The sequence below is a fragment of the Heteronotia binoei genome, chromosome 5, assembly GCF_032191835.1.
Source record: "Heteronotia binoei isolate CCM8104 ecotype False Entrance Well chromosome 5, APGP_CSIRO_Hbin_v1, whole genome shotgun sequence".
Classification (NCBI taxonomy): domain Eukaryota; kingdom Metazoa; phylum Chordata; class Lepidosauria; order Squamata; family Gekkonidae; genus Heteronotia; species Heteronotia binoei.
Genome location: NC_083227.1, coordinates 62232862 through 62252391, shown reverse-complemented (window position 1 = coordinate 62252391; position 19530 = coordinate 62232862). Strand labels below are relative to the sequence as shown.

Genomic DNA, 19530 nt, shown 5'->3' with positions numbered 1-19530 from the left:
TCAGTTCATATATACCCGTCTTAGCTCTCCAAAGTTAAGAAGTACCTTCTTTGCTACAGCGACTTGCAGGCTACTTCCAGTAACAAAGGCGCTGCAGAGAAATAAAGAAGTGAGAATTGGACCTCCCATTCAGTTCACAGTGCAGGGGATTATGGATGCAAGGAGGTGCCTGAGCTACGAAGTGACAAATGGACTGTACCACTTCCGCCTACGGAGAATCACATTTTGAATGCTCCTGTCTGTTAAAATCTTACTAGACAAAAAGAAAGGGGGGGAGAGCAGAAGGGTTCTCACTTCTTTGCTAGCATTGTCTGCTTGGGGATTCCATGTTAAGGATCGTTCATAACTGGAAACCACTATTTGCAGTATTTAAAAAGTACAGGCTTTGTTACCAGCTCCTCACTCTACCACTTCATTGTGATTTCATTATTCAGAATACATGAATCAACCCTCAATATAGCCAAGACTAGACAGTCAGAGGAAGATATTTTGTAGAAGTATGCACGCTTGTAAGCAGCAAATTTAAAAATAATTTATTGTCAGAATTGTTGGCAATAGTCCACACTGCCAAGCAAATACAAGACTTTAATGGTTTGGGGGTTTTGTTTGTTTCTTTTTTAGAATATTAAGAAGATGTTTAAGCTAGGACTCCAGTTTGGGGTTTATATCTGCTGGGTAGTACTACAATGCCTTTCATCTCATAAAGGTCAATGTTATTATATTACTCGCTTTGAACATAGCATGCCTGAAATGCCACAGTTTGCTTAGTTATCAGTTAAGTCCTGCTTTTGATGCAAAAACACAAGGCATACTTGTAGAGCCAAAAATATAACTCCTTTGTCTGGTTTCTTAATTCTTTCAAGGATATTACATTTCTACCTTTTTGCTTTTACTGACCAGGGAAGGATACAAACTGAAAATGGGGCACTGATAATAACAAACCTAAACCTGACGGATTCTGGCGTATATCAATGTATAGCAGAAAACAAACATGGTACAATATATTCCAGTGCTGAACTCCAGGTTTTAGGTAAGTCTAGATTTTCTATTATTGTTTTTTCTTAGATATTTGTTCCCATAATTGTCATAAAAATGGTCTATAAAAAACTGTAAGTTGCAAAAAATAAAATTTTGATTACAAGTACCTTCTCTGCAGTAGTAAGTCCTTTCTTCACTTATACCTGGAAGGGCGTGCTGGAAGGCAAAAACCCCCTCCAAACCAATGTATTTTACAGCCCAATCATTCACCACTTTAAAACCAGGACACTGGGATAAATTATTAATTAGGGAAGAGCTGAGACAAAGGCTTGGATGCAGGCCCAGAGATTAAAACTAATCACACTATCTGGAAGCAACATTGCCTCAGCACATTACTCAGTAGTGCTGACCTTCTGTATTCTGGTTCAGGTATTCCTCAGAGAGCAATGTCATTTAAAAGCAATGAGGTAGGTTCCTATGACCCCTTTCTTAATTAGGGATATCAGGGGAGGCAATCATTTAGTCATCCAGGTGATGCCAGCTTGTTTTTAAAGACAGTGGGCAAACACAAGGTGGACAGCTAAACTGGCAGAGTTTACAATGAATTCAAACAAAGAAGCCTCAAGAGCAGCTGAGTATTTCTTTTAATCATGATCAGCTATCATATCCCAACTTGTTCAGCTTATCTGAGGTGACCGTCCCAAGGAAATTTGCAGAGTTTGCATTCCTAACAGAACGTGCATTGTACACTAACAGATAAGCTAACCATAATCATTGCTTCTTACTGCTAACCCAGTTTCCTCTATATTTTTGTTTCATTTGTAAGTGAAGTATGTGGAATCCAAATGGAGTCTGCCTGGTAGTCTGGGGCGAACAGCCTGATGTGACCTCTGGTTCACACATCGGGTGGGATCACACGGGAATTTGGTGCAGCAGTTTTCCCAACTTTGAAAGAAGCCAGTGCTCTTTGATGCGTGCCGTGGCAATCACGCAGCCCCCACCCTGCTACCGGGAGAGGCATGGGCTGCACATGTGCAAGAGAGCATTTAGACTGTTCCTGTGTGTGCAGGGTGCATGCATTGCACGCCTCAATCATTCAGATAGCTGGGAAACATACCCTGCATACACTTTAGAGATTTGCTACCATGAACTTCCAAGTAGCTATTTAATCTGGTTCCAACCCATCCTAAATCAAGATAAGGATATGCAGGACTTGGGGAGCAGATGTGCATGTGTGATTGTGCACTTTAAATCCAGAGGGGAGGCATGGCTTGGTCAGGCTAAATCTCTCATGTGATCGCACCCATAGTGTAGACCTTTCAAAATGGGATCCCAGTTCATATTTTTGACATAGTAATAATATATAGGGGCAACAGCAGCTATTTTGTGCTCCAGTCAGCCTCTCTCACTGGCATTCTCAAGACATTTTTGCAGATTGCCTAGAACAAGTTCACAGTTCAGCATTCTGTTCATTCAATCCACTTGTGGAGGGTTAATTACACCCCTGATGTAGCCAGTCCTCCAAGAATGTACAGTAAGCCCTGTAAGCTCTTGGAGGATTGGCTACACCTGAGGTGTGTGGCCTAATATGCAAAGGAGTTCCTGTTACAAAAAAAGTTCAGTATTAATCTATAGTCTGTATTTATGGTGAAACAATTAGAACCACTTCCACGTTACCTTCACAGCATGAGACAGAATGCTGGTGTGTGTGTATCTATGTCAGTTCCTGGCCATGCAACTAACACAGAAGGAGCCCATTGGATTTAACTCAGTGTAACACACATCCCATCATAAGAAAAGATTGTTATAAATGCAGACTAGAAATGCTGAGAAAGTGTTTGACAGTTGAACGTACCATACTCAGAGATGTTGGTCGGACATATGCCAATCATCCAGCCTGTTCGGTTCATTCTGAATAGGTGCAAAGACCTGCCAAACAAATTTGCATCAGGTTTTTACAGAACTGTGTATGCACAAAGACACTGCTGACCCAAACTGATCAGCAGCCATTAGCACCACGAGGAACTATTTACATTAACACCAAAGGGTAGGATTTTTTTTCAACAAACAGCATTTATTTATGGCATGTATATGACTTGTGACTAATTTAATCATCTATTTAAACAACTGCCTGCTAAGCATACAGTGCAGAGCAACTGGCTTTTTGCACATACAAGATCCCACATAGCCCAACTGAATTCTTCCCCTGTCCTTGCTGCATAAGTGCTTTGCCTGATAAGCAAAGCGCTTATGCAGCAAGGACAGGGGAAGAATTCAGTTGGGCTATGTGGAATCATGTATGTGCAAAAAGCCAGTTGCTCTGCACTGTATGGCTATTCAGGCATACAGTGAAACAATAAGTTCTCTGTTTGCAAGCAGCAAACAAGACATGAACTGAACTGGCAGGTGTAATGCAGACACTTCAATCCAGTTATATAGAGATAAGCACATAAAATGAAAACATTGATGTTTAAATAAAGTATATGTTAAATGTCATGACCTCCACACACACACCCACACCAGCTGGCTCTGGACTCCAACTTAGGAGCCTCAGAGGAAGAGCTTGAAAAGCCAGAAATATGGCCAGGGGAGAAAAGGGAATTCCTGGGGACCCCTGCAGAGTAGATACTCATGGTCTGTCTGCTCTAGAATTTGCCCGGAGCAGTCTGCAGTGGGAGCTTTTCTGCCAGAACTTCCCTCCACCCTTTAAAGTCCTGGGGCAGCTAAGCAACAGTCCAGGATTCAGTCCACAAGCCCACCAGAATCTACTTCCACTTTACAAGAGCAGCAGAGGCAGTGGGCTGGTGCTGAGATAGCCCAGCGAAAGGACAGTGCCAGGCTTGCAGCCTGTGCTCCGCTTTCTGAGACAGAACATGATGTATGCTGTCCTTTGCAGGATTCTGTCTCCAGTTAAGCTTGGACAAGATGAGACCCAGGTGTGCCTGGCTTCTCACCCTTTGTAAACTTTGTGCTGGGAGGGGAAGTTTGTAGGATCATTTGGTCCACTAGGTACAAGCGTGTGTGCCAGCTCCTGTACCTTTTCACCTGTCTCAGCTTCTGCCTGTCAAAATCCCCAAGATTTCTTGAGGGCACTGTTCCAGAAAAGACCTGACTGGACTTGCCGGCAGATGCAGAACATTAAATTCCAGTTGAATTTGGTAGTATTTCAATGTACAGTTGCTCTTTCAGTACCAGATTTTCTTCAGTGATTCCCTGAACTGAGAGTGGCAAATATTAATTTCTCCAGTGGCAATGAAAAAGACAAGACTGGTAGGTCCACACTGGGACAATGTTAGTGAAGTCACTTTTCATGGTTAATATGCTTTCTTTCACCAGCTTCTGCTCCTGACTTCTCTAAAAACCCAATGAAGAAACTGATTCAACTGCAAATAGGCAGCTCAGCTCATTTTGAGTGCAAGCCAAAGGCTTCCCCTAAAGCATCCATCACTTGGAAAAAGGGAAGTGAGCTGCTCCAAGGAAATGAAAGGTATTATACAAATATGACTTTTCATATTCTTAATAAACAGTTATTTTAGATGCGTTATGAAATAACAGCATATACTGTTTACCTTAAAAATCTAAATTAGTAAGGTGACATGTCTTCCGTTTCCCTTACCCTAATATCTGTTGGGATTTTTGCTCTATGGAAAGTTTGTTCCCCAGTTATATGCAAGTACTTATTTGTTTTTCTATAAAAACAAAGGTTTTGTTTTTCTCTATGCAGTAATATATAAGTCCACTGAAAAGGCCCCAAGCCCCCACTTCAGATCTCTTTCGCATGGCACAGTTAAATGTCAAAAGAAATAGGTGGGTTAGTTTACTGCAGTAAAAAAGACTGAAAGAGTTGTAGCACTTTAGAGATTGATTTATTGTGGCATGATCTTTCATAGACAGCAGCCTGATTCTCATCAAATGAACAAAATAAAGTGAGATGTCTATTTCTGTGTGTATTAATACTTGAACATACAAAAAATATATAGAGGTTGAGGTACAAAGGAGAGTAAACTAATTTAACAAGATAAGAATGGAAGCTTACAGTATTGCAAAGAAGATAAAAGTCTTAAGAACAAAATAAACCCTGAATATAATGCAGACTAAATATTTGGAGGCACATCAAAGCTGAAATAATGAATAGTTGTTCTTGATGATTATTGATTTATTTTGCCATTGGTATATGTGTGCTACAAAAGAAAACAGACTTGTCTCTGCTCCAAGCATTTGCAGTCTGTATTTAGGAGAGGGGAGACAACAGAGGGAGAGGATGGGGTGAAAAGACAACAGAAGGATGATTGTGGACTATTGCAGTTCCAAGAATTTTGTTGGGGTGGGGGGAGGTGTCTGGCCTAAGGAATTAAAGCAACACTTCACAGAAGGTTTTGAGTGGGATTTGCAGGGGGGGGAGATGGAACTATGTCAGATTCCTACAGTAGAAGACTTGCAGCATTGGTTTGGATCCTACAAACTGTCAGAGGATGATGCTGATGGTCATTGATCTTCTTGGATTCCCTCTGCTTCGTTAGCAACCATTTTCCACCCCAAGAAAGTTTATTCCTGTGGTTGCAAGGACCTCCATGGAGTAATAACCTCATGGGTGGGGAGACTGCAGTGGGGAAGGGGAAGAGGATGTAATTACTCCCTCCTGTACAAGCACAGTTCTGCTGCTGCAAGGGAAAGAAAGAAGTTTTGTCCCCCTGCCACCTTCCCAGTGCAGCTTCTCAACCCATGTGGCTATTCCCTTATGCATTTCTCCTAGGAGAAAGTACTGCTGGATAAAGGGAAAAGCTGGGATGATCTGAAGTCCTTCTGTGATCTTTGCATAATCCTTGAACTAGATTCAACCCATTATGAGGGACAGTCCTAGTAAAGAACCACTCATTCAGTCATTGGCAAATGCTGTTGCTTTTATTTAGCGCCTTGTACCTTCAGTCATATGGAGCTCTTTCACCATCTTAGTCAGACCATTGGTCCATCTACCTTCTCTGACTGACAGACACTCTCTCTCTACAATCTAAGTCAGAACATGGTATTTCCCAATAGGAGGGAAAATATGCCTTGTGACTTTTTCATTAACAGCAATCTCACTATTACATTAATATTTTTATTCTCCAAAGTGCACAGATTTTCATATGCAGTTTTTCTCTCCTTATTGTATCCTTCCAACAACCCTGTAAGATAGGGTAGGCCAAGTGGCCCAAGGTGATCTAGTGATCTTCATGGCAAAGTGGGGATTTGAGCCCACGTGTGTTCATTTATTCATTTACATCCTACGTGTCTCTCTAAATAGGGAGAAAACAACTCACACACAAAACTGGGAGGTGGGTGGGGAGATCTTTCTCTCTCTTTCTCTCCCCCCCCCCCCCGGGATGGTGGCTCAGAGGTAGAGCATCTGCTTGGTAAGCAGAAGGCCCCAGGTTCAATCCCTGGCATCTCCAACTAAAAAGAGTCCAGGTAAATAGGCATGAAAAACCTCAGCTTGAGATCCTGGAGAGCCACTGCCAGTCTGAGTAGACAATACTGACTTCGATGGACCAAGGGTCTCATTCAGTAGAAGGCAGCTTCATATGTTCATAAAACAATAAAGTGCAATAATACTACTGAGCAGGAGAAAGGAAAGCTTCTAAATGCAGAGTAGATCTCTCTCTCTCTCTCTGTCTCTCTCTCTCTCTCTGTCTCTCTCTCTCTGTCTCTCTGTCTCTCTCTCTCTCTCTCTCTCTCTCTCTCTCTCTCTCTCTCTCTCTCTCTCTCTCTCTCTCTCTCTCTATATATATATATATATATATATATATATATATATATATCCCCCCTCTCCCTCTCCTTGCCTGCCAGATCTGGGCTCTGACTTTCTGGCTAAAAGCCTACACTCCCAGCCATAAGCAGTTGAGACAGACCAAGTCAGCCTAGATGTTTCAAGATGGCTGCCTCCTTGAATTCTGACAATCCCTCTACTTACTTTTCCTCTACTGCTAATCCAACACTCTAACCACTCACTAAACCACACTGGGTCTCTTCTGACACCCCAGGTCTGAAATACAATATTGAATAATTGTATTCTTTATATGCTTTTGCTGTTCTTTATATGCTTCCATCCCTGCAGTAGATGATGGGTTATAGCTGATATAGAGTTTATAGAGTTAGATTCCTTGGTCTGTCAGCCTGCTGAAAGCTCAACAGCTACTGGTGGATGTTAGAAAAGATTTTGTGGCAGAGACCATGAGGAAAAAGGAGTCTTGTTCTGCTAGTATCATTGATATGCATACTCTGTGCCTTATCCCAAAAATATGTGTTGTACAGTTTAGCACAAGTTCTATGAATTCCAAGGCCTCTAGTAAAAGTTGTAGAAATCATGTTATTACCTTTGGAGAATCATTCATTTGATTAGGGTCATAGTGCCATCAGAAGTCATATCCTGAGCTATATACACAAAGACAGAGCATACAAAATGACTGATGCTTAACATTGAGTTGACTCCTATGGGGTGTCTTTTTTCCCTTCTAAAAACACATTGTGAAGAGAAGAACCAGTGCCCTAGCAAATCAGCAGGTGATACAAATTATTCTGGATAGTCGAAGTGGTGCCAAGGGAACTAATAAAGCCAGGCAACCTGGCAGCACCATGACAGATCAGAATCAATGCTGACAAATGCAAGGTAATGTGTGTTGGAAGGGATAAATTGAACTACTCATGTACGGGGCTAAGTTGTTATAAATTAACCTGTAACTGCTAAGGGTTGGTGCATCATTTGAGAAGAGTTCAGTGGAGACATGTGCTCAGTCTGCAGCAGCAGTCAAAACAAAGTGAGCTAAGGTATGAAGAATGAGGTGGAAAATAATACTGGAAATCTTTTACATTTGTTACATAAATCGATGTTAATGCCCTTAGACCTTGAATACCACATGCTGTCCTGATCATCCTAGCTCAAAAATAGAAGGGGAATGAGGTATGGCAGGTGAAGATGCTTTAAAAAATTGAAAAGGCTTTCTCACAAACAGTAAGTAGGGAGATTGAAAGGAGATGGTGCTGAAGGAAGTATGATCATATTTTCCCTTGTCCTAGTTCATGTTCCTATATAAAAAGAAAAAGAATGGCAGCACCTTTAAGACAAATGGATAAAGGACTCTCAGGGGATTCCATTTGTATTTGCTATTCTCTCTCCTTCAGGACATGATACTATGCCACAGTGTTGAGCCAGTTTGGTGCAGTGACTGGTGTGTTCCCTTGTGCTGGAGTCCAAATTCTTGCTCTGTGGCCTGGGAAGATTTCACTAAGGGTTAAAGGCACAAAAGGGGCATCTGTCTGTATTTATTCACATATCAAGCTATCACATCTTTAAGTGTGGGAGTGATGTTGAGTGTGTTTGAGGGGTAGGGATGACAGGAAATCTATTGCACTAGTAAAGGGAGCTACTGTGCTGTACTGTGGAAGCATTTTTCTTACAGCTCATCTCACCTCCAGTATTAGAACTGGGCTGGGAGAAAATGTAGAAAACAAAATACAACACAATAAGGGAATGGAGGAGTTTGGTTGTAGTCCTCCTGTCATGTCTAATTTTGCCTTAAATCTAACCAACCTGACAGGGTTATTGTGAGACAACACTCGAGCTCTCAGGATGGAAGTTTGGGAATCAAGTATGAAAAACTTTAGAAGTCAGGTTATTGGAAAGTGGAAAAACTTCCAAAGGAATTGATTATTGTTACTTTTAGTGGGAATTTTATCACTTCTAAGAAAACAATGATGGTCCCAAACTTTTCCACGTAAATAGTGATTTCTGAATATTATCTTACATATGAGTTGATTATTGTTCATTAACATGGTTTAACTGCATCATTCATGTATGTTCGCTCCTGTTCATATATATTCAGTTATTGATTTACTCATATGATAGTAAAACCTTTGTAATATTTTGCAACAAAATGGTTTATTATGCCAATCAAACAAAAACAATATGGCAATTAAGCAGTTCTTCAAACCCAAGTCATCTCTTTCTTTGTACAAGTACCTTTGCAAAAGACATCAATTATATATCTCTCTGTTTTCATTATTTAAGCATTCATATCTGTTTTGGCTTGGTGCTTCCATCACTTTTTTGGAGTCTTAACCTATCCATCTCAATCATGTGTTAGAAATAACTGTGTTTGAAAGCAACCTAATCCAAGGACAGGAACTTGTGAGTCTTAAGTTCCCAAGTCTGACCCAAGTCCAGCAATTGCCAGGAAACTGGACCTACATCCAGCAATTATCAGTCCATCTGCAAATCTCCCATGGCTCCAATTAATCATACCCAGCATATTTCAGTTCTGCTAGGGATGGGATTTCTAAGATTGCAGTCATATGCACAGTCATCTGGGAGTAAGTTCCACTGTGTTCAGTAAGAATTACTCCTGAGTATTCAACCACAAGATCAGACTGTAAATTGTATTGTGACATGTAACTCAGTTGAATTTTGCATGAGAGGGAAGAGGAGGAGGTTAAATATTCAGCAGCTTCTGAACAGGTGTTGAAAAGGATTCAATTCATCTTGTTACCGGCATCCCACCTGCTCAGACAAACATCCTATTGTCAAAATACGGTTATTTTTGTAAAGCATTGTTTGGCTAGATTTATGCACCTGCTTAAAAGGTTGCATTCTTGCTTTGGATGGGAAAGAAATCCAGCGGGAAGTTGTTTCTTAAGGAAAAAAATACAGCTGAATTTCTGACCTAAATTTTGGAAAGGCATATAGGACAAATGTATTAGGTTAATCCATAATTAGTTAGTTAATTGAAAGAGCTGTGTGTTCAAAGCAGAATAAAATTGTGGACATTTTGATGAAAGTATTCTAATTCTCTTCTTCTTTGAACCAAGCGATCGTTCTGAAATTTTTCTTTCTTCTTTGAGAGAAAAGGGAAACTTGCAAAACAGCTGGATGACTAATGGAGGAGGTGTGAAATCCTGCCCTTTCCAAATGGTATCCTTAGCTGCTGTTTAGTTAAACAATAATTTAATCATTTTGTGAATAATAATAATTGGACATTGCAGAAATCTGCTGCTTGCCACATAACTAAAATTGATATGTAGATCAATCTAATTATAAGTTTATTGAATACTGTGCCACATTTGGGCAACATATTGAAATGCCCTCTACTCCACATATCATATAGCAGAACTCTAGATTGATAGTACTTCTCATAAACCTGAACTTCTGAGATGCCAGGGGCATCTGTGTGTGTGCCTGTCGCATGTTCACCTCCCCAGTCCTGGTGTTAGTTCCTATGCCTATGTATAGTGTATCACTGTATACAAGTATACACTTGGCCTGGATGGCCTTGGCTAGCATCTCAGAAGCCAAGATCTCAGCATCTAAGCAGCATTGGCCCTGGAACAAAGTTTGAGTCCAGTGGCTCTTTTAAGAACAACAGTTTTGGATTGCTGTGTAAAGGCAGGCAACGGCAAACCACTGCTGCAAGTCTCTTGCCTTGAAAAAGGAATGAAGATTTTAGAATATAATACACAGATTACTAAATGAGTGGAAAGCAGTTAAACATCCTGGTGGAGGCAGTCACATTTAACTACAGGTGCCCATATACATCTAGATCAGATGGAACCCACCCAGGTATGTTTGTGTAGTGTTCCCAAAAAGAAAAGAAAAAAAAGGTGAGGGAGAAGAGGTATTGTAACAAAGGCTGAAAAGGGGGGAGGTGCAGATCAGCTGGGCAGACTGGATAAAGAACTGGGCTTGGATCAAGGAGCAGAAGGAGAAAAGGGTAGAAAGATATAAAGTGTGAATTTGATGCTTAGCTAAACAAGGTTAGGAGGGAGAGTGGGAAAGAAAAGGGGCACAGTGCCCTGGAGCTGGTAAAAGTAGAGAGTGCATAGCTAAGATTAGGGTCTCCAAAGCAGACCTTTAAGACAGTAAGCAAGCAAGAGAGCCAGAGGTGGGAAGAGGAGTAGCCAGGATGAAAGCAAGAATGGCTGGCACAAGGGAGAAAAATGGAGAAAGACTGAGAAAGGTTTGTGCATTGCCTGACCCTAAAGTTTGAGCATTGTTGAGAACAATGGTGCTGGAGGAATAGTCCTTGGGTGAAACTGAACCAAAAATGCTGGATTGAAAGGAGGTCCTTTGGGGTCTTGTGATTGTTAGTTTATGTTAATCAAATCACCAGACCCCAAATTGTGCTTCTCTTAATCTGCTAACAAGCATTTCCGTGATTTTGTATACTAATTCACTGCCCACTCTCTCTATATTAAGGACTGTTTGCCATTCCAACCTATTGTTTGATGAAGTGTGCTTCTAGCACACGAAAGCTTATGTTCTGAATAAAACTTTGTTGGACTTAAAGATGTGACTTGACTCCTACTTTGTTCTATTGCTTGAGACCAACACAGTTGCCCACTTGGATCTGTCAAAATGAAAAACATTTTTAGACATTGTTTGTCTACTCAGTAGTGGCATTCAGTATGGTAGCTGAACTACTATTGACATATGCTCACCACTAGAGTGGATTACATATGCCCCCAAGGTCATCATGGACAGGTCCCATATAATTTACAGTCACTCGTATTAAGTTTATATGCTACATTTATGCCTTCATATTTATATTTATCAGAATTCATCATGTTCAGAGCTTGCAGAATCAAACTGCAGTTCCCAAGTGGCAGTGCAAGAATGTGTAAACGTAATCAGGCAGGCAAAAAAGCCACTCTGAGATATCAAACATCAAACCATGCAGTTTCCCTCTTTCTCCAAAACAGTACTGAGACAGCCAAGGAAAGTGCCTTTTTCATTTTTGTAAGCTAGTATTTTTTTCTGTCATGCTTAGGGGAGAAAAGGAGGGAGATCACATAGCACACAAGTACAAAGATGAAGGACAGGGTATGTTGAGAATGTACATATTCAAAGCACCTCTAATCAAATTAAGGACAATATTATTTGAAAATAAACTTTTTGTGTGGCTTTGAAGGATGAACATTACAAAATCTTATCTGAAGAGGGGGCAATGGAGCATACCATCAGATCACTGTCTTTCACCCCACTGTACCCTCCCCCCCAGTCATTGAAATGCTTTGCCATTATTCCAGTAGCACTCCACTATCTGCTAATCCATCTGTTCCACATATTGATGTTCATCTTCAGTCTTCTGTGAAATCCCACATTGGGACTGCACTTGCACAGGCTGGCTACTGAAGGTCTCTTCCAGTATTTTTTTTAGATTAAAAGGAAGTTGAGGGGAGCCCCTCCCCTCAGAGCATTTTAATGACAGTTTTCCCACTCAATGGTCATGTGTTTCCCTTTTCCTCAGTTCCTCTTTCGCCACTACAGCAGAAGGTTGTATTTCCAGGATCCCTTCTGGAATTCCTCTGTTGACAAAAAAAAAGAGAAAATAGTGTTTAATAGTGTGAGACATGTCTCAGAAAACACTTTTTAAGATGTATACCCATTACAGTACAAAAATAATCAATTTGGATGAGAATTCACTCTGTTTCTTATGCCTGGGTGATGGGCATAACATGTCCATGTAAGTTTTGCCTGCATTCACCCTAAAAGCTTGGTCTGATCATGCTGTGTGTTTAAAGACCAGCCTATGGGGGAAAGCGCTGTTTGGCTCTGAAATCCCAGCAATTAAATCATCTGCCATGGTAGAGCAATCCAACAGTATGCCAGCTAAATCTCCAGCAAGACTTGAACAACCCTTTGATCCATCTTTGGTTGCATCAGTACCTTCAGTTCCATGCATGGAACCAACATGGAATCAATTCTAATCATTGGATCAGTTGCCTTCACTTTGTGCCTCAGAACTGCCATCAAAGAAGACCAAGGCAAAGACAAAGCACAAGGGAAAACTCTGCACAGTTCCAAAGGAACCACCCATCTCAAGCTTGAAAATGAACCCTGGACCAGTTCCAAAGCCAGTAGCCAAGTCTGTCTTGACAGCTCCAATAGCAGAGCCTGTTGAACAGGAGAAGTTGGCTCCACCACAAACTCAATCTGTTTACTGAATATCTCCAGTGAGGTCCTTCTCTGAGGGTGAGAAAGCAAAAGCATTATGAAACTGTGTCAGTTTCACTCCCCACTCATTTCTCAGATCCAGCTGGTATTGTTCCAGTTGTTTCCAACTCCTTCTCCATCAAAGCAACATTTCCCTTTCTATTTTCCTTCACTCTTTCCTCAGAAATGGGATGACAACTTTACACAACATGACCACTCTGAGTTCAAGCACTCCTTCTCAAGGATGAGGACAGGCATTTTGGCACCAACATAGCTTCATCTCATCTTCTACTTCAAATGGGGTTGCCAGGTTGGATCGAGCAAGTAGGGGAGGGGGAGGGACTTTCCAGGAGAGTGGGGAAATACATGACATGCATATGACATAATGCAGAAGTGATGTCATCACGTTGGCAATGTCATGCAATGACACTATGACATTTGGGAACAAACTATGTAGTTTTGCCCAAAATACCAGAGAGTTGCCACGCAGCATCACCAGCTTGATAATATTACTTCTGTGTGACATCATTATGTCATATTTGGGGACAGGATTTTCCCTGGCTGGGTGACAGGTGGTAGAGGAGAGGCCCAAAAATTCCCGCTCCCAGCTGGGGAATGGTATCCCTAACTTTGAACCATATCAGTTCTATCTGACTCTGAAATGGAGAAGGAAGGGTCAGAGCCCAGGGTTGCCTTCAGATCCCTCACCTGATGATCCCTCACAGTGAAGGATCCCAACTCCTAATGAGGAGCTCTGCTTATATGCAGAACAAATGATGTTTGGACTTCTCCCATACTTAAGCCTAAAGGTTAAGACATTAGGAAGACTTTATTCTGATACTCCAGGCACTGTTGCCTTACCAGTGCTAGAGGGACTGCTTGACATAATCAGTGTCATTTGCGAGAAGCCTTCTGGTATTCCTGCTATGTCTAAAAGGGTAGAGAGAAATAGCTCCTTCCTATGTGGACCTGTTCGCTACTGTCCACAATTCCAAATTATGGATTCTCTGTTTCAGGGCAGGCAGTGACCACCATTCCGTAGAGAATGCTTTCAGTTTTCCATATGCTACTGTCCATATCCAAGGGAGTTGTTATTCATCCACCCCTAAAGATGGACCTTCTACACAAAGGGCCCCTGTTTCACCACGAAGTCCACAGGTTATGACTGACAACATGGTTATTAAATCAACACAGCTAAATTTTTCTGATCAGATAACTAATGTTCTTCTGAATGTTCATAGACCCTCCACAAAGTGCTCCTATCAAAATAATCTCATTTCTCCCATTGGGCATTGGCAAGGGGGATTCCTGCAGATACTTGCCCCTTCCCTCTCGTATTCAAGTACCTCCATTCCCTAAGTGATTCAGGTTTAGCTGTGAATTCTATAAAGGTCCATTTGGCAGCTGTATCGGTGTCCTATTCCCTAGTTGATGGTTGAATCATCTTCAGGACTCTGGAAGGTTCTTAAATGATTATTTAATTTGTTTCTTCCCAGAATGCACATAGTATCTCAGTGGTCTTTATCTGTCATTCTCACGTCTTATGTTGTCACCCTTAGAACTATTGGCTTCATGCGACCTAAACTTATTCATGAAAATAATATTCCTGGTAACAATCACTTCTGCTAGGAGGGTGGAAGAATTAGCGGCCTTACATGTCAATCCACCCTTTATCAAGTTTTCTGCTGGAAAGGTGGTACTATGCCCTAGCCTGCATTTCCTACCAAAGATGATATCTCAATTCCACTTGACACAGGACATTATATTGCCTGACTTTTTTCCCTTCAGAGGCAGAAAAGACATGTCATTCATTAGATGTCAAAAGGCTTTATTATCTTAACAGAACATAATCCTTTTGAAAATCCACACATTTGTTTGTTTGTTATTTGGGTCCCTCCATAGGGAAGGCAGCAACATTCCAGACTATATCTATATGGGTAGTCTTTGCCATCAGAACCTGCTATCAACAGACCAATCTGCCCTGTCATTTCCATGTTTGAGCAGATTCAGCATGATTTCAAGCAATTTCATCTGCTTTTTATCAAGGTACTGCATAAATATCTGCAGAGCAGTCACATGGCCGTCTGCTGTCATATTCATTAAGCATTACTGTAAAGACATAAATATATGGAAAGGTACTTCATAAATATCTGCAGAGCAGCCACTTCATAAGGTACTTCATAAATATCTACAGAGCAGCCATCAGTGGCCAAGGCAGTACTGCGTTCTTTGTTCCAGTGGTAGCATCACCCACCTCCTTTGGTGAGTAACTTGTGAATCTCCCAATCTGGATCTTCAAAGAAGACCAAAGATTAAACAGTGTTGCACTTATCAGTAAATGTTGTTCATCAAGTTGTCTTCTGTGCAGGTACACATACCTTTCCTCCTGCCCCTTTGTGAGTTCTCCTTTGTATGTATCTTGCTTGCAGAGGCTCAGGAGAATTGAGTGAAAGGGATGCTCCTCCGGAGCACGTGACTGTTGAGTGGGAAATCTGCAATTATTGTGGCTCAGGGGGAGGGGCTCCCCCTCAGCTTCCTTTTAATCTAATGAAAATGTTGGGAGAGATCTCCAGTGGCTGACCTGCACAAGAGCTGTCCCAAAGTGTGCCTGTGCAGAAGACAACTTGATGAACAACAATTACAGGTAAGTGCAACACTGTTTTACTCAAGCAAGATGGCACCCTTGTTATACTACAATGAGTGTTGGGATTTTTTAAAAAAAAATGAATTTGTTTCTGTTCATTGAAATTATGCATTTTAGGAAACCTGTTGCCAGATTTTAAAAATCTAAATTTATTCGTCTAAATTTTAGTAGGTTGATTAAATATGTATTTGCCATCTGCAGTGTCTATATTAAGATTTTTGTAAAGTTTGCCCCAATTAAATATTGAAAGCCTATCTTAATAGAACTATTTTAATTGGCTAATCCAACTATTTATCGATTAAAGGTTGCTTGCAAAACTTGTACTAAAATCATTGAGGGTTCATTCAGACTAACTTTTCTACTACCGACCCCCACTATGGCCCCCTTTCTGTTCTCCTATTACCCAGCAGCAGGGGCTGGAGAACTCTACAAATTTCTATTCTACCCCCACCTGTCTGCTTTATCCCACCATTTATACAAAATGCCATTCGGGGGAGGGGAGGGAGAACCGGCTCTGTAATGTGAGAGAAGAATTGGCGGGAAAAAAAAAATCTTCTCCCCAGTCCATTTGTGAAACATACAGGCAGGATCCAACCCATGGTTTATTTTGTACAGACTTAACAGATTTGTAATCCTTGTGCCACATGTTTTGGTCATAATAAATTTAACTTTCACAGAAACATGGGTGAATTTGCTTTATAAAGTCTGTTCCATGTTACTGTAAAGTCTGTTCCATGTCAGATTAAGAAAGAGAAGAGGAAGCAAATGAGTGTTGATGAAAATTAAAGTGCTTTTGATGGGGACCACTAACTAGATGATTTTTTTTTTTGCTTGCACAGGAATGAAATCGCTTTATACTCAGATTTGCTTTATGGTGTGAAATAGTGAACCAGAAAGTAATATATTTGCATTTTACTTACCACTAATATCAATGTGGATTAATTTCGAAGTCTTCCTTGTTGAGTAGTCTGGATTAATCCAGTAAGCATTTGATTGCTGTTTAAAAAATAGCTTCAACCTAGTTTTTACTTATTCTGTGTATTACGATGTTGTCAACCGGAAAGTAATATATTTCGGTTTATTATAATATCAAAAGGAACCTTACTTTGCCAGCTTCTGTGAAGAAAGTTATGATGTCATGGTGTTGGTCTGAAAATAAGACAGTATTAGTCTGACCTTAATTCAGTAGCATATTTCAGTTTATGGTATAATTTTGAGTTGGGTGCAGAGAACTTTGAGGGGAAGGAAAATTGTTCACACTGTTCCACAAATGCTTCTGCAAGGACTTGCGCAAGAATCTACATATTGATTTAATAGGTTCTATGACAGCTCTTCTGATTCTGCAAGCTGTTGAGCAACCTGTTACACTACACATAGTTGGATTTAGTATTCTTTGCAAAGTGTTCTTGTACAAGGTATAAAATATTCTTTGGATAGAGGATGCCTTTTGGTCCACCCTGCCTGATTATGAGCCATGAAAATCATTTTCAATGTGCTCAGCTTGCACTGTTTTGTTTTGGGGGTTTTTTGGGGGGATAACCAAAAAATTCTAATGTGTGCAGGGTACACAGTTTTATTTTAATCTTTTTAAAGTTTTTTGTGAGAATTCTTATATGGCACTAATGCATCAGCATAGATGCACACAAACACAGTGTTGATTCCTGCCAGCTGCGGGTAGACTAACGTTGAGTTCCATGCAGATATGTATATTCAAGAGGGGTAAATGGTGAAGGCAGACATCCTCAAAGGTACTAAAAAGTGGCTTCCAATTGGATGAAGCTTCCCATTTAAATGTCATGCTCACTGGAGGAAGTGTTGGGAAGGCTACAAATAAGGTAGCTGTCCTTTATGTCTTCCTCACTTCACCAATAGGTCCCCTGATGTATTTTATTTCCTTATTTATTTTAAAATTTTAGAGTCCATCTTTCCTCATAGCCCAAGGCAGCTTGGATCATGATCATGATCATACAACATCATTTATAGCATCCCAGTTCATAAAAATAAGTTTCCATAACAGCTCAGTCACAGCAAAGTATGCTCTAGGGTTTTTTCTTTCCCTTTCTTAAATGGACTTTCCCCCAACCAGATGAATTTGAACCTGTGGGTCCTCCCGTACCAAAAAGACTGGGGGCCCTGAGTGCAGGTAAATTTGTAACTTGACACTGGGGAAGCTTTTTTCAGTCCAGGGACCCCAAAACTTACATGTTTGTGTAGTATCATGAGGGAGGGGGGGGTGAGCTTCCAGAGGTGGTTCTGAACAAAACCAGGACTGAGTTATTGGGGGGGGGGGTATGGGGTGATGTTAAAAGGTGATTTGTAAAAATAAGGCAAAAAGCATCTAGAGGTGAGCTCAAACCCTCACTCAGGCAGACCAACCTTGCAAGGCTATCTTCCCTCTCTCCCCACCCCCCGCTGTCTCTCCCTTTGCCCATCCATTCACTCTCAGCACTGCCACCTCAGTCACTTCACTCTGAGCAATGCCAGCCACTGCGGTGTTCACACCTCTTGTGTGATAGGATTGCCACAGCTGATTGCGAGATGGAAGGGCCGAAGGGGGTGAATATGCATCAAAAGTGAGTCATCGGCTACATGGGTTGCCTTATATATATAGGATTACTTAGAAGCGCACTAATTGCAAACTTCCTATTAGAAGCGTTTTCTTTGTGCATGTGTGAAAGTGTGTGTGTGCAGGTGTTTTTGCCATTGTGGACCTGATAATTACCAAAGCTACAATTCAAATGTCACTTCTGCAAATGCTAAGTATTCGCTATAATTTTATCAGTGCATACAACCACTTTTCAAGACCTGTTAAAATTCTCCCTTGTAAATGCTATGAAGTAGCATAATATCTGAAGTCATGGATTGTTTTTTGGCACTGGGTAATACTTCAGGTATTAATGGAAAGAACAACTGAATATTAGGAACTCTTGCTGTTGTCGTAAGTTTGCAGCTAAAAATCTGGATCACTGCTTGTGAACCAGTCAAGTTTGAAGGATATTGCCTTGCTGGAGCATGAGTTGGGGAGGGGGTTGGTTTTGTTTTTTGTTTTTGTTTTTTTTTGGGGGGGGGGGGTTGGTCCTGTGTCTTCACACATTATTTAAAGTACAGAGATCATCCATTGTTTCATACAGGGAATGTTAGTTAGCAAATATGTCAAGGTATATCCTCTAAATCAACTTCCACTCTATTCATCTCATGTAGAAATCTGTCCCCCTCCCCCAACAATAAAGATTTTTTTTTGACAACACATTTTTCTGCCATTGATTAGACTTGTGTAAATTCAAAAAGAGTGATTCTTAAATAGAGGCAATTAAAAAAAAACAATCATGCTCTTTCATTTTCTAGACAGGTTTGACTTGCAAATAGCTCAAAGCACTCTTCAAGTTGTTTGTTTTAATTAAACAATAAGCTATTTAAAAATATGGTAATCCTTTTTTTTTCTTTTACCACATCAACAGGGCTGTCAACATTATTTTGTGCTGATGTGGCAAGGCAGATACATGTGTTTCATTTGAAACACTTTAAAAGAATTTGAGATTATTAGAGAGATCATCAGTTGATATAATTAATAACACCACTTGTAACATTTTCATATAGCTATCCGTGTTCCCTCTAAGCTGAGTTAGTGTGAGCTAGCTCACAGATTTTTAACCTCCAGCTCACACATTTTTGTCTTAGTTCAGGAAGGATGATCCCAGACCACACTAATTGATGCAGTAGCTCACAACTTTAATGCCAGTAGCTCACAACTTTAATGCCAGTAGCTCACAAAGTAGAATTTTTGCTCATAAGACTCTGCAGCTTAGAGGGAACATTGATAGCGACTGTTTCTATTACAACCTAAACCTGTGCATATGCAGTTATATAATCTTTGTACTATGCAGTCATTCTTCAAATCCTTTAAAAATATGCTCTTGAGTTTGTTGTTGAAGATAAAGAGAGTGCT

At 40.6% G+C, this 19530-nt stretch overlaps 1 protein-coding gene across 1 annotated transcript in view; it reads left to right on the top strand.

Annotated features, from left to right (window-relative positions):
• Positions 1–19530, top strand: part of LOC132572472 (contactin-3-like) — a 367650-nt gene that overhangs the window by 302395 nt on the left and 45725 nt on the right. Inside the window, exons 8-9 of the mRNA XM_060239563.1 lie at positions 901–1030; positions 4315–4465. Of these exons, the coding sequence (XP_060095546.1) occupies positions 901–1030; positions 4315–4465 (281 nt within the window). The remainder of the gene's footprint in view (positions 1–900; positions 1031–4314; positions 4466–19530) is intronic.